Raw genomic sequence first — 16,573 nt, forward strand, 5'->3', positions numbered from 1 at the left:
ATAAAACAGAGGCAAAATAGCATAAGGCGAAAAATGAAAAGGCGAAAAAAGACAAAGGCGAGATAGAATAAGGCGGATTGGGAAGAGGCAAAATTGGAAAAGGCGAAATAGGAGAAGGCGAAATGTATATTTTTTAAAGGCAAAATGGGAAAAGGCGAAAAAAGACAAGGCGAAATGGGCATGAACCGCCTAGACAGTGCTGTGCCGCCAATGGAACGCATGTGCAAGAGACTAAAATATTGATCGATGCCGTGTGCTGTCTAAAAATAGCGCTGACCTGATCTTCACCGTACAAACAGCCAACGAACTGACGAAACTTGGGGAATCCCCTCAAAGCGCAAGGCACTGTGGGATAGCCTCGCCTCATGATCGAAATGGCGCCATGAACACTTACAGCTAGTTGGGTGAATAATGGTGAATTTGTAATTTTCTATTTTCTTAAATATGCCAAGATAATCGTGTCTGAAAGGTATAGAAAGGTATTGAAGGTACTTCATCAAAAACGGTCGCGCAGCCTGTCGCAATCAAGCCTCCTACCATTAGGCCCCACGGGTGTTGCTTATTGATTACTGCGCGACCCTGAAGTTGTGACTGGGACTGATCACAAACAAATTGATGAACGAACCTGTCCTTTAAATAATACATGCAGGTAACCTCGAAATAAATATGTATGCATGAGCGCAGGTTGGCTCTGCCATCATATACTTACTTACTTACTCTTCTGGCCTGGCCATCATGACCATTAGCAATGGTTTTTTGTTGCTATCATGATGGTTAGAGCCCACTCTTGACATCCACGAGGGCAACTTCAGAACTGAACGGCCGCCAAAACCACTTGGACCGAGAGCGTAGTAGTGATGACCACAGTCATAAAAGTGAGTATCTATCCGATCCGAGTCAGTCACTCGTTTGCGGGGGGGGGAGGGGGGGCACTCCCGGTATAAACGTTTGAGATGTCCTAGGATATAGAATGTCAGGGGAACAAAGGATTCTAGAGAGCGCTTTAAATCACTGAGCTATTGACACTAATGGTAATGTCAGATACAATAGGGCCGGACATTATTTTCCCCGGGGACACTTTCAACTGCTCACTGCCGTCACTGGCTCTGGCAAATTGAAAATCCCGCCATGTCCCGCGCATGCGTCATGAGTCGACTGGAAAATACCAGAACATTACGTCATTGGGAATTCCCAAAAGTGACGCACACAGCTCAGTATAGACATTATAAGAAGCGAATCGGGACTTCATCCACATACTGCGTTTGCCGATTCAGCGAAGGTGAGTTCGGGTATTTTCGATTTTTAATCGACTCGGTCGTTTCGCCTGCCGTTTTGATTGGAATAGTGTTATGGAAATAACGCTTGCCAGTGGAGGTTTAGACCAAAGGAAACTGATTATTACAACCTCTTGTTATGAAGGGGGGGGGGGGGAGGGGGTCAGAGATGTTAAGCTTAAAGAGAGCAGTGGAGGTTGGCGGGAATAAAGCGCCATATGATACTGTCATGACTACGACCTTGCTGGCTCGTAAAAACTGGGTAGATGGGCTCAATAATCGGATGGACTCTCAAGACACGTACACCGGTACTTTGGCCTATTAACAGGGGCGGGACCAGGAGCCGGAAAAAGGAGGGGGCGTTCGTGTAGCACAGCATTTCTCATGAAAATTCCTGAGGTTTTTTAGTGAATAGGAGGGAGGGGTTGGGTCTGAATGGGAACAGTCATGCAGGCTAGGCCGTGTTAGCCCAACAGTGCTGTTAACACTTGGCCGCCTTTGTGTCATGGGAAAAGTGAATAATTTGTGTATGGCGAGATTTCTCCATTTACTGATGACTTTAGATAGCATATCTTGATGGAGGAAGACAATCAGAGAACCAGATTCCCTTTCACTCCTTGTAAAGGATGCGAAAGGGCACCCTGAACCCCATGGTGGTCTATAATCCCTTTACACGTAGCTGGGGTATGGATATCTTATAATTTAAATCTTTATGAGATCCAAAAACCTTGGTGGTCAAGATACGAAAATAAACATGGATGTGGCCTTAAACCTGATTGACAATCACGTGGTTACGGACACTTATTATCTAGACCATTGTATATTAATCTGGTATAAAGCAGTTAAGTGGCACCACTTGCGTTGTCCTGTCTGTTCACAATCATCAGGTGACCTCAATCATTCTTTTGATCGAAATCGTTGTTCACGAAATAGATTGACCGGCATCCTCGAAAAACCAGAGTCAGTCGTATCCTCCTCCGATCCGCTCGCACACCTTACGCCGTGTGTCGGCTTGAGGCTCAGGATGATCGAGGACCTCGTGGCCGGCTGTGTCATCACTGTCTGATATTACTAAGCACGTGATGTCATCGTTTCAGATGGCATCTTAAAAATAGCTATAAGTCATGTCTCATCAGACGAGCAGCTCAACTGACGATCATCAAGACAGGATGATGAAGGGACGACTGACCACCGCCTGGCATGGTGAGCGGTCTCACTCTGTCCAGCAGTCGGTAAGGTAATCTCGTGATCGTTGCATCCCTTTCTCTTTAATTTCTGTGCTACAGTCCGCCTCTTTTTGCCAAGTGTAGGCCTAACAGTTCTGTATTTCCTGGAGTATATAGTGGTAAGAAACGAATGATTCTAATGCACTTTGATCAGTCTTCATACTTTTTCAGTGATGGTGGTGGGGGTGAGGTGAGGGATATTTTCAATATCACTCCTATATTTGCACGTATTTTGGTTTGCTTTCAATTATTATTGTTGATTGTATCACATCCAATATGACTCGGTCAGCTGTTAGACTTTCTGAGAAATTAGGCCAATGCACGTAGGCCCTATTGTCAATTGACTTAATGACGTCCGCATTGATGACTTTCGCACTTATTTGCAATGGATATTGAACTGTGGTATAATAGGCCTATTCAAGAGGTCGAAAGTCATTTTTGATAACAGGTCGTTGGGCCTACAGTTTAAATGATAAATTGGCGAAGTCAGGATATGGTAACATGTTGATAGTCGTCTGGCAGGACCGTGAGTATCGTTCTTATCATGCTTGACCATAGAAACCATCAGTTTGGAAAGAACGTGAAATCCTAAAGCAGTTAGAACCCTTTCAAAACAAAGTGAATGACAATGTCAAGGGCGGGAGTTTGTGCTTAGTTTTCCAGAAAACAGACTCCTAACCTTAATATTGGCAATCTTCAATTTGATGGAGTTCTTATTGCTTTAGGAAGTATCCATGTTCCACTGAATAGCGTTTCTAAAGTGTATGTTTCTGGCAGTGAGTCAGCAGTTTCAATTCTATCAATCTATACGCATTCTTTGCATCAAGTGGTTGACCTCCTTTTTAATAATTTCCCAAAGTGCGCCTGCTTGGCGGATTTCAAGAGTGTTGTGAAACCAACGTTCTGGATCTCACAATAGCCAAATTATCCAAAATCAGCACTTTTTACAGCGCTTGGCCTATAAAAACGTATATGCGAAAGGCGGAGCGTTCTTTCACAACTGTACGTTGGCAAAACAGACTGGATATTCATAGGCCTATGTGGTAAAGTACATGACATTGTATACTTGAAACATGATATCCGCGGCAATATCAGTCGGCTAGTATATCATCAGGGGACCTGAGAATTGACAGTTACAATTCAGTTGCGGAAGTCTGAACTGAAACAGTGGCAGAGATTCGCGGAATCCCCTTAATTCTGATCTCCCTTTGCTTGCTTGACACGGATTCGAGGAAAGCGGGAACTGATTCTGACTTTCTGGGAAACCAGCATGATGGTGCCGTTCGACATTTTCAATAATATTTCTCACTCAAAATACCCCCACTAGTATCAGGATGATATCCCTTTATATATGATACAGATAGCGGGAACTGATTCTGGCTTTCTGGGAAACCAGCATGATGGTGCCGTTCGACATTTGCAATAATCGTTCTCACTCAAAATACCCCGACTAGTATCAGAATGATATACATTTATATATAATACGGATAGCTGTTAGGCTCATTCCAAGGTTCCAGGTGGCACGGAGGATATCGGCCCAACGTTGGATTGACCGTTGATCGACGGTTCATTTCCCCAGCAGTCTTAACATTTAACATTGGTTGACACTTGCGTTAGTTTCGTTTGTCGTTTAGATATAAAGACCAAAAAGAGCCACTTGTTTTGTTTCATCGATTTGCCTCGCAGCGATCATCTGAATCTCTCTATGTAGAACAACTGAAGTAACAACTTCACAGGCTTGACGTGTAATTCAATTTCATTCACCAGGTGTTATTAATGTAGTCTAAGATTAAACTAATGTATACCGTAGACTAATGTAAGCCGCATTTTGTATTTTTAGTTGCAAATAAATGACTACAACAGCACCAACTTCACCATACGTTTTGGACGTTGGAAATACCAAGATTGCGGATTTAAGCGAAGCTGCAGCTGATGGCACTAGCAAGGATCGATTGGAACAAGTGAACGATAGGAAAACAGGGAAATCATCGACCGATCAACTCAGTTCAGAGAAGTTACATAAGGCATCCGCCACCTTGGCTAACTTGCTGTTTATCTATAGTCAGCTGACCAGTGCAGTCGTTTGTTCGAAATGTGACGCAACAATCGAGGATGAACATGAAATAGAAAATGTACGTTGAGTTGGTTTTTAACAACACTCTTTAGAATAATTAAAACATTATCACCTATTTGGCACTGATTACTTTTAGACGAATATAATGACTGTTAAGAAATCAAAGTAAATACTTTAAAACGAAATAGAGAACCCTCCTTGTTTACCCCCAGTATTCGCTCGAACGAAGTGTCCCCGTGTCATATAATTGTAATAACAGGGCCAAAATCATCATTTAACCCCTTCTTCATTACAGATCCTAGATAAGCATGACGCCAAGAGTCCAGACTGCAAACTCCCCAGGGTAAAGTACGAAAATTACATAAAAAATAAAGAAGCAAACTCAACGCCATCTTTAGGAGATTTAGAAAAGTCAGAGGGCGCCAGGAGCGATCTGCCATCTTCGAAACGTGACATTCTCTTCCGATTGGATGAAAATGTTGTTTCAGACACCTACGGTTCAAGCGATGAGGACATGTACGAGGATGGATCACGTGGCAATCACGTCACCACGTCGTCTGCCACAGGGTGTGGCAGTGGCGTTTACCACCCAACGAACGCTAAATACCCAAATTATTTGAACAGGATCGAACGAACTCTCAGTCTTGGAAGATGGGATAATCCATTCCGGTTTAATGTTGCCGAGGCGGCTGAAGCCGGGTTGTTCTATCCGGGTTCGGGGAAGGATTTGTTGTGCCACTATTGTGGTTTTGCTGTGCCGCCCTTGAAGAAGAGTGACGACGCCTGGATAGAACACGCCAGACTCAGTCCTGGGTGTGGCTTTGTTAAGTTCGAGAAGGGCCAAAGATATATTCGAAATGTTCAGGAAATGTACGATGACTGTGATATTGAAGACAGTGTGCTTAATCAGGAGCTGGCCTCCATAGAACAAAACACCGCCATGCACCTTACGGAATCTCAACTTGCACCCGAGTTACCTGCTCAAAGTGCAGCCGCAACTCCAACCTCATCTAGTCAATCTACTAATGTTTACGAACCACAACCGGGCACTTCAAATGGCCACGCCTCACATCCAACTGTGTCAACTGGGAGACATGATATCACCTCGTCATTGTCTCGGCGCGTGCCACGGTTGCCACGTGTTCAACCTGTCGCTAGACCGCACCGCCCTCCTAGAATTCCGAAGAGGCAAGTCCAAGCCCGTGAAGTCCGAGCTCGTTTGGACATGGAATGGGCACGGAGACTAATTGGAATGGGTTACTCTGCTGAACTTGTCGGTGCTGTCATTGCAGAGCAAATGATTTATAATGGAGACGACTTCAAGTCGTACAAGGACATGTTAATGGCTACCGTGGAGGCTGCTGACATGGGAGACGACTACCCTGTCAGGCACTACGCGCTAGGCTTGACTCAGAATACTGCCATGTCTTCAGGGTCGGAAGGATCATCAATTAACCAACAACCTCCATCCGCAACACCAAGGTCAAGGACATCAAGTTCCACGACACCAAGTTCGAGGTCAAGTTCCAATTCCGCCATGGCGTTATCTGTGGGAGCCTCCTCATGGACAGAAACTACAGCGCCGGCTGGTAGCCAGGGAAATAGTTCAACTGTCAACAATATCGAAACATCGGTTGGAAATTTAAGCCTAGAGAGCAAAATTCTGGAGAAAGAAAACCGGGAACTGAAGGACAAGAAGATGTGTAAGATTTGCTACGAACGCGATGCGAACATAGTCTTTATACCTTGTGGACATTTAGTCGTCTGTGAGAACTGCAACATTAGGATAAATGAGTGTCCCCTCTGCAGGAGAGGCATACGGGGGATTCTTAAGGCGTTCCTTTCTTAATACAGGCAGTTCACACTCCCTGGGAAAGCAAATGTGTAGTGCTATTTTAACCCAGGATCTTAATCTGACTATCAGTTTGTAATAATTGTTGACGGGGCGCTTTGACCCGGACTATGCGTGCACATGGGTTGGGCGTTGCAGGTGTGCTAACTGTAGATTTTAACTGTAGATTTAAAAGTCCAATATTGATTGATTTTTATCATTATATGTATTAATTTTTAGGGGACCCCCTATTATGGGTCTATGATCCCTCTGGGTGTCCCTATTGAGTGCCATCATTGTGTTCCTTCGTTTGTTTGTATTTTTATAGTTTATGTTCTGTACTCTTGGTGCTCAATAAACTTATATTAAATTAAATTAAATTAATTAAATTATCATGCATTATATATTGTTTTGCTATTGTAATAGTAAGTTATAGTATAATAAGCAAAAAAAACACAAACGTTTAAGCTTTCCACAAGATCTCGGCTTGTATGTAATTTTAAAAAAGACTAAAAAACACTTACTCTGAAAAAATGACTAAGGAACTACATCTATATGTCTTTATGAATTGTTTTTCCAGGGAGTGTGGTCACCATCTGTCACTATCCTGTATCAGTTAGGTACCTACATGTATGTGCATATCACATCATTATAGATTAAAGGTCACCTGTAACTCTTTTTAACTGAGGAAAAAGTAAAAGGGCATAAGATAACAAACACAGTGGTGAAACCGCACAAGTATCGAACAACTCATCTTCAAGTTATGGCAGCTATAAAATTCAAACATTCCAGGTGGTGTAGGAAGAACAAACTGATGATGTAGATTGTGCTGTACTAAAATAAACTTTTTTATAGTTTCATGCCTATATTTTAAAATTGTACATTAACATGTTAACTAAAAGCTAATACCTGTGACAAGGTAATTAGAATATAAGTTTGAAACTATGAAAACTATATTTCAGTACAACACAATGTACATCATCAATTTGTTCTTCCTGCACCACGCTGGAATGTTTGAATTACATACTGCTATAACTTTAAGATGAGTAGTTTGATTTTCATGCAGTTTTCACAATTCTGTTTCTTATGTTAAGCCCTATCATTTGTTCCCAAAGTTGAAATTTTAATAAAAGCGTTTCAGGTCACCTTTAATACAAAAACAACCATTAGTTTCAGACGATTGTTCGAGAGGTAGATATATCAGCCTTACACTGGTGCAAAGCTGAGGAGACCTTTTTGATTAACAGGATATTTTTGTAAACCGTGATATACGCGCAGGGTGCGATATATACATCAGCTAGTGTAACCAGAATCGTTTTTATTTTGACCAAACACTTGGCGGTCAAAGCTGTAGAATTGTTACTATTGTTAGTAATTTATACGATTTAGCAAGACGAAATGATATTTATTTTGAAAACTTGTGCACCTAATTTATTTTTACATTATTTGTTTCTAAAATCATTTGTTGATTTGTGTTCTTTTATTCTTTAAATGTTTTATTGTTAACGGTTGAAGATCTGAGTGCAAAAAGTACAAAACATTTAGGGGTAAGACATGAGGCCAAGTCAGAATCTAGATACTTAATGATTTAGATTGACGAAAAATCCCACAACAGATATTGCTTAATTCAGTTGGCTGGACAGTACGTAGCAAACGCCAAAACAGGTTCCCCTTCTTTCCCTAGTGCTTTTGGCCTGATCCTCTGGCTATTTGGAAATAGTACATCTTACTTCGAAGAGGCTTCTTGCATTCGGGTCTTCAATCCAACTGCATTTGAAGATGACCTAAGCATCCGAAATGATAATGCAGGACCAGCACTCAGCTGGCTCCGCGTCTGATGACATGCATAGCAAGAGTAGTGAGGGTCATTCTTCCGGTTTATTGGATCACGGCTGTTTTTGAAGAATGCGATTTTAAGGGGGAAACCCGTCATTTCTGACCCATTTTATTTTTAGCCTTTATCGGTTTCCCCAGGCATGTGATTGGACTGGTTCCCATCTTTTCCACTACACGGCGCTGATGTACCAAGATAAAATAATAAATTGTACTGTTACGTTTCATAACTCACACCTTTTCTTCATATTAGTACCATCACCTACCCTACCATAACAACACATTCATTGCTAAATGGTATCAACATGCCTACAGACCATTCCTTCTACACCCACAACCAAAGCCACACCCTACGTGATCCCAGCCGCCGCCAGGCTTGTATAGATTTTTTTCAATTAGGGGAAAAACTTCAGATTGACGCACAAGGCCCACTCTAATATGCTTTATATATACATGTACTATTTAACTTGTAATGATAAACTTTTTTATCTGTAATAACGTCATAGGCCTATGTGTTGTTAATGTTCGAAAACCGTGAGCATGCATTGATTTATCGGAAGCTCTTGACCTATATTTGTGGAATTTCTCTTTGCGGTTTAATAATATTTTTCGTAAAGTCATCGTGATTGTGATTAGATTTGACGTCATGCAGGAGACATGCGTCTCATCCCCTTTCATGGGGTTCAGGGAAGACAATTCTATAGTCAACAATTTTACAACGCTCCTCCCTATTTATCTTTTATCTTTAGGCTGGGAGGATCAACCTATTTGATATTTTTGAAAATGTGATGCCTCTTCGTGTTCTTTACTATTGTATTGTTAAGATATTTAAATCAGTCATTCTCCAAAGCAGATCAAATGTTTTCCCTCTGTCAACACAGAAGTGTATATCACACCTTGTTCCGCATGTCACCACGGCGGTCATCGTACACGATTTACGCAGGGCGTAGCAATGATCTCTGACCTTCCGATTGAATCTGGTGTACACAAGGACCGCGATATCGCTCAAGTTGTAAATTTCTCGTTCGTTCTGCGTCTTTTGATTTTTTCCCCTGCCTATATGAGGACGTTAATTGATCAACAGTACGATGACAATTGTAGCAATCGTTAAAATCTTCGAAAACAAGTTTTATAAGGAACGAAACCATTACTCGGGTGGCAATGGTTTATCGATGGTAGCCGAGGCCCGTTATAATAGCATCATGAGTGCAACCCCCTTCGCTCATTCTCATTGAGTATTGGGAAATAGAAAGGATCAAGCATGTTGACAAGTGCAATAGCAATCTTCGTTATTATGCTTATCCTCCTTCTCTCAATACTTAAAATATTCTTCTTCTTCGCAAACAATATAATATAGTATACTTTGCTGCAGAGTAGCTTCAAGTAGTGGGTTAGTGTGGGTCAAAGGCTGGGGATTCCTTACGTTTGAGATATCCAGAAGGTGTCTTCTTGATACCGCACTGTACAACCGACAGCTCAGATGAGATTAACAGTCAAATTTAGCTCCCATGTTGGCACTTTTATTAGATTCAGCTTTATAACTATACATGTATATTACTAGCTAAAGACGTGATGGAAAGAATCCCCAACCCTATCTCACGTGAAAGTCTAGCTTCCACAAAAGGATTTAGATATCCAGGTGTAATGTTTTTGAGTGTTTCTGTTTTTGAGTGTTTCCCCTCATTGTTTGGGAACGCTCAAAAATAGATTGACGAGTTTTTCTGTGTATCCCCCCTATTGAAAAGTCATGGTCTCTCTAGCTGCCTATTGTTTGGAAACACTGACACATGGGAAACAACCACAGATGTTACACCGGCTCAAGGCCATAGATCGGCTTACTGTATTTAGCGCAATCATTACGCTTAGCGCAATGAATGGGGGAAAACCCAAAATGTGGTACCTATTTCTCTGCCTATTGAGAAACACGATGAAATGCATGTAATTGGACATAGGGCACGAGATCAACTACTTCCGCTTAGGGAGTGTTCATTATTTGGTTTAATACATTTACCCACACATGATGATTTACCATGGATAAACGTTCGAGGACGGACCTGTAGCTCCGATATTTTCGATGTATACTAACACTACTAATCCAATAACAAAAAACTGAAGTACGGGTACTGTTAGGTCGACGACTTTCGCGAGTGTGAGTTTGTGTTTACCTTGGTTCCATAATCGTCGTATTAAAGATGGCAGGGTGGTAGGTAGACTTAGTTCCCCGACCAGCCAACCGGCACCCGTCCCGAACTGTACAGTACACAGGGTGGTATATCGTACGTTAACGGAATAGTGTTGATTTTTGTCTGCATTCAGTGGTGTAAGTAGATTTTGACCTTTGACCTTTGACTATTTAAAAGGCCCTCTGGCATTTCTGGGGTCAACACCCACTAAAGACCCATACATGTCCCAAGATTGGTGATGATCGGGCCATAGACTGAGAGGTTTCGTGATTTTGCACTCCGTGACCTTTGACCAGTCATGACCTTGACAGTAGTATTTCGGGGTCAACCTCCTGATGATAGATCTGGGAGCTAGAAAATGATCAATATTGCCTTCCTTATCTCCCCACCAACCCTTATTTCCTGATTCCCTTTCCGTTCCCATCCCCTCTTTATCCATCACTGGCCTTCTCCGCTCACCACCCTCTTCTCACCGAGGCTAATCCATTAGTAAATGCCTACTCCCCTTGGGCTTATTAAAGGGGGACTATAGGCCTAGGCAGGAGCAGAGGTGCTAATTTGGCTGAGGGCGCTGGGCCATGTCCGATTCAGCACTAAATAGGCCTATATTCCTTACACAAGCGTTAGATGTGAGAGAACCCTTTTGGCGACTTTGTGTAACTTTATCTTGCTGCCTTATTGTCTCTTTAAGGTAATCTTTATTATCCCAAAGCAAAACAGACATGATATTCAAGCTTATAGGTCACCGCCACCACACCATGTACTACTACTAGTATATAATAGTAGATCAATAGGCGCGCCATCTATGAGATGAAAAGATAACTGACATCTACCCTTGTTCCATTGTATTTTTTAGTGTCAGAAAATAATGATTGCTCCCGATGCGTAATATTGCGCTAAATAGGCGTAATATTGCGCTAAATACAGTAAGCCCCAAAGATCAACTCCCACGCATTGCCAGGTTTCAAATATACGATGTTGGAAACCCGGTGTGACAGCGGATATAGTCCCCCTGGAGTCATAGTCCGGTAGCATTGTATTTGATCAATTAAGCAGCATGATCTATTGTACCGCTAACCCTAACCAAAACATTTAGCAATGCGGGCTATTGTTACACGGACTATCAGCCCTAGGACTACTATCCCTTGCACACCGGAATCAATCACAATTGAGCAGAATTATACATGCAGAGCCAGCGAGTCTAACTGACCAAAGACAAACTGGCACAAATGGCTTAGTTTTACGCATTGGAGGATTTACCAATAGCCTCCTTTGCGACATGCACGCAAAATCTGTTTCATACGCTGCACGGCACGACTTTATATCTAAGATTCTTTATATCCAACACTGTTCTGTATACGCACTGACACAGCACGTGCACCCTTTACATTTCTGAAACATGTCTTCAGCTGGAATTACGCATTATCTCTATAAAAATGGGGAATTTCTATTTGTTAAACCGTGCCGTCCTTCACGCACATTCTTCCAATAACCAAATGGCCTGCCAGAAATGACAGCGCTGATATGGAAGCCTTCCATCGAAATACAGCTCTTATCTGTACAAAATTAATACACTAGCACGCCACATTGGCCATTCCTTCGCCCCATGGTCAATCACGACTGATGGCCATAAAAATAGACGAACCTCACTCGTCTTTTTTTTAATCACCTCATTGCCAGCCACGAATGACTTCCATCTGCTGCGAGACTCGCTGCTTCTTTGCAGAAATGGTAGCCTTCTACCCTTACAGCCCTTATCTGTTACTAAATGACGACCCTCACTCGTCAAACTTCATCGCCTCATGGCCATCCACGAATGATTTCCATGTGCTGCGAGACTCGCTACACCATCAGAGCACAGTGTAGCGCCTGTACAGTGCACATAAAGGTGTACACAAATACTGCGATACTTACTAACAGAGTGGAGCAAAGCCCTCCACACCAGACGAACACACAATGAATGACAAATGATCACTCAGCGTGCCATCTAGTGAGGAATGACAGAACCAACTTATACAGGCAGATCCGCGTGCGCCAAGTGTTGGTGTAACGGAGTCCGGGCCAGCGGAGTGATCCAAGGCTTGAGGATCAATATCTGGTTTCATATGAGATTGATGATGGTGGGCCGATAACATTCTCTTCTGACTCTTTAATATAGTATGTAGATTCGTTTATCAATAGTGTTGTGGATCTGGGTTTCAGGGGTTAAAAGTATTAACTAAAATATATAATGCATATTCAGTGCAATGCAGTGTTTCCTTGGGTTGATTTTATTATACTCATTCTGGGATGATCCACAGCTAAATACATGTAGTTAGGTGAGGGAACGTATATTTCTACTATTATGGGATTATATGGGGATTATAAGCCATTTACTTTGTAAGTAATAGTAGTACATGGTGTAGTGTACATAGTTTGACTGGGCATTTAGGATGTATTGTCTGAGTGACTTGAGTAGGGGCCGTTTAGTCACCCTTGAACATGGGCTATTGTTCAGGGTGTCAGGGGTTGGGGAGGGGCTGAGACTAAGGGTTGCTTATGCCACAAGACACGAAAGGAGAAGGACCAACAAAATACCTGTCGAGAGAACAACCGATTTGCCTGAAGAGGCCAGCTACATCGCTATAACTTCCGCCATCGGCATCATCACCTGACGCAGTGCCACCTGTCGGATTACCAGCTAAGCAGCGCCGCGCCAAGTGACTGGCTAGTATCATTATACGCCCGATTTTACAACAATAGCGTTCGAAAAATGAGGAATAAAATGTAATTTTCCTAATTTTCCCCTTTGAGGTTGGGTCTCACATTCGTGAACATGTCAGACAGTCGCTGACGAGAATTTGGAAAACCTCTGGAGGGTACCTATTTTGTTGCTTGAAAAACCGTAAAAGCTTTTTATAAGCACAAAACCTTTATTTTTAAGAGTGTTGAGTCTTAAAAGTAAATAAGTATTAACTCTTTTTGTATAAGATTCGAGTCTGCATTTTGTATCTCGGGGTTCTTCGTTTTGTAGTTGGGTCTGCGTTTTGTAACTCGGGTGGTCTTCGTTTTGTAGATTGGTCTTCGTTTTGTAGTTCGGGGGTCTTCGTTTTGTAGATGGGTCTGCGTTTTGTATCTCGGGGTCTTCGTTTTGTAGATGGGTCTGCGTTTTGTAGTTCGGGGATCTTCGTTTTGTAGTTGGGTCTGCGTTTTGTAGCTCGGGGGGTCTTCGTATTTGTACATGGGTCTGCGTTTTGTACAGGCCTGCAGTTTTCGATCTTCGGATTGCATACACCCGAAATATAAGCGTGTTATTGCTAATGCGGCATAAGCACCGATCTCACGAGGCGAATGCTTGTCGGCGTAGCGATAACGGTTTCTGTGCAGTAATCGACAACTTGAATTGTCAGCGAAGGAAGCTTGACTATGTTGGACCTAAATCTGCTGGCTTTCTCATCGATGTGTAGTTATTGTCACAGTAGACATCTAGGCTTTGATGACTTACCTTCAAACTCTGTAACAGCTGACTGTAACCCAAACGTGAGAAGATGTCAACGATAAAGCTTATTTGCCAATCAAATCACGTATGCCAATGTATATATATTCCCCACAGTTCTTAATATCTCCAGTGATCAAAATCATTCTCACATTGTTGATTCACGGCTTACTTGTACCTCATGGATGGTTGCTTCTCTCAATGGACGCTTTGACCAAGCTCACCTTAAATTCATTTCTAACGGACTCAATTTATGATACATAATTGCATCAATATTGCCAAGCCTCATCAGTTATGTGCCGAAGAATGAATTAAGTAGGCCGATCTTTTTTTCGGGACTGATGATTGTCATCTCTAACTGGAGAAGCACTTGATCTCTTGGTAAAAAGTATTGGCAACATGTCTGTCCTAGCGCGTTACCGAGGGTAAATAATACAGCTTGCTGTCGTATTGTCATGATAACGGTTAAACATTCTCTTATAATGGGTTCCCGTGATATGAAAGTAGCAGAAGGAGTATCCTTAACTAGGGACAATGTACTTATCACTGAATGAATTCTTGTTGCCGTAAAGTCGACTTTCATAGACATCCATATGATATGACAATTCTACATGACGTCATCCACTTTAATCGACAAGTCAATGACATCGTAAATCAAGAAGGAGTGTAACCAGATGTTTATTCTCTCGGTTAGGCCATTGGAATGATTAATCCTGTTTACCGTCCGAGAGATTTAAAAAGATGATGAGGCTTTTTTTCATTTTTCATTATTCATTATCGGTTTACAGTCTGATTTACTGGTCAAAACACGCGATTCAGTAAATGGAAATCAGGTCGGTCATCAACATGAGGCATTGAAAAAATGTCATTATTATGATGAAGAGCCTACCCTGCCAAGTTTTTATTGTGTTTTTCAATCATTTAAGGTAAAGATGAACCACTGGAAAGATTATTTAAATAAAAAAATGATGGCAACAATAAAATAAATAGATTTTTAAAAAAATAATGAAAATATTTCATGTTCGCTCAGAACCCATGCGGGAGGTGGACGGTAAACAGGATTAATAATTCCCATGGCCTTAGCACAGTTCAGTTCTGCGTTAAAGCTGAACCACCACCTTTATATACAGAAATATGGTCTTTCAGGAATATCAGTAACTGCTCTCAAATTTCCCGGCGCTGATGTTGCATTCAAGTCACACGGAATTTAACGCAATACCGTACATGGCCCACTCTACTTTCATGCGTTAGAAATAGACTTTGGATTGATGCAGAATCTCCGATAGAAGGTCGATAGTTTGCACAGTATCTCCTACTTAATCTTGACACATTCAAACATGAACGCAACATTAACGTATTCCAAACTTCTAAAATGGGCTTTCTGATTTTAGGTGAGTTATCATGAAGGTAATAATATGATACTGAGCGTTACTTCAGTGGTGACATTAAAACCAGTTCGTTGTAAACAAATCAGCCCATCTTCGACGTTTAGGGCGATCTGCATACCCAGAACACAACCTGAATAAATGTCGATGGATAGTAAAGGATTTACTTTATGCGATGAAAGTTGATGCCAAAAGATATCATGAGCAGGACCGGTAATTGCCGCCCGGTGTGCAAGGGATAGTAGTCCTAGGGCTGATAGTCCGTGTAACAATAGCCCGCATTGCTAAATGTTTTGGTCACGGTTAGCGGTACAATAGATCATGCTGCTTAATTGATCAAATACAATGCTACCGGACTATGAATCCAGGGGGACTATATCCGCTGTCACACCGGTCATGTGGCCTGGATTTCAAACAAATATGTGTGAGTAACCTGCAGATGACGATGATTGACTCGCATACAATGCCACACTTTACTTTCACACCAAATAAGTTAACTTTTGTTTTAAACGATCTTAACTAAGTTGGAAATCTCATAATGTCCTGTTGGGCGTTGGCAAAGCAATATTATGGCGGCTTCGTTCAAACTTAACATTTTGCTCCTAATAGTGTTACAGACTGTTTTGGCTGAATATAAAAACGGTTAGATAGAATTGATTAGTATGATTGCATCGATTGTTTATCTGGAAATTTAACCGTGGTCACTTATTGGTTTGCCATCACCGAATAGAGGATCATTCCACCAAGCAGTGTCTTTTTAATCCTCAATAATGTCTGCAAACCAATTGTATTGTACGCGGTCACCGATCCGAAGGTTGACCGCGCTCAACGTTGCTTAACTTCCACTCTGGGGCGAATGCGCCAACCACTGGGCCATAAAGGAATTCCCTCATGGCCGGCGGGTTAAGCCGTGCCATATACCTGTGGGTACTATTCATCATTCCCCACTTCGGACAGACATGGATCGTCCTCGATCCTACTTAGCGCTTCATGCGTCTCAGTACCGAACTACAAATCCAGAGCTCGCATCGCGTGGGAAGGTCTGCCAGATGTATTATACGCGCCGGTCACCGATCAAAAGATTGACCGCGCTCAACGTTGCTTAACTTCCACTCTGGGGCCAACGCGCCAACCACTGGGCCATAAAAGAATTCCCTCATGGCCGGCGGGTTAAGCCGTGCCACATACCTGGGGGTACTATACATCAATGTTTTAACTCTTGTAATACATATACATACTGTTAACCGCCAACGTTTCGCGGACGTTCGATTTTTTTTGCCGTTTACAGTCCC

General features: G+C 42.1%; 1 protein-coding gene across 4 annotated transcripts; it reads left to right on the plus strand.

The window, feature by feature from the left end:
• Positions 1–1,252: 1,252 nt before the first annotated feature.
• Positions 1,253–7,822, plus strand: LOC135497883 (death-associated inhibitor of apoptosis 1-like). 4 transcript variants are annotated; one of them, XM_064787871.1, is made up of 4 exons: positions 1,253–1,279; positions 2,372–2,506; positions 4,341–4,632; positions 4,870–7,822. In XM_064787871.1, the coding sequence occupies exons 3-4, from the start codon at positions 4,351–4,353 to the stop codon at positions 6,421–6,423; spliced, it is 1,836 nt and encodes a 611-aa protein (XP_064643941.1). In that variant the 5' UTR covers positions 1,253–1,279; positions 2,372–2,506; positions 4,341–4,350; the 3' UTR covers positions 6,424–7,822. The 4 variants fall into 4 exon arrangements, with proteins under 4 accessions (XP_064643941.1, XP_064643943.1, XP_064643942.1 ...); XM_064787873.1 differs by lacking the exon at positions 2,372–2,506 and having other exon boundaries at positions 1,265–1,279; XM_064787872.1 differs by lacking the exon at positions 1,253–1,279 and having other exon boundaries at positions 2,092–2,511.
• The last annotated feature ends 8,751 nt before the right edge of the window (positions 7,823–16,573 follow it).

This window comes from Lineus longissimus, chromosome 13 (genome assembly GCF_910592395.1).
Source record: "Lineus longissimus chromosome 13, tnLinLong1.2, whole genome shotgun sequence".
Taxonomy (NCBI): Eukaryota; Metazoa; Nemertea; class Pilidiophora; order Heteronemertea; family Lineidae; genus Lineus; species Lineus longissimus.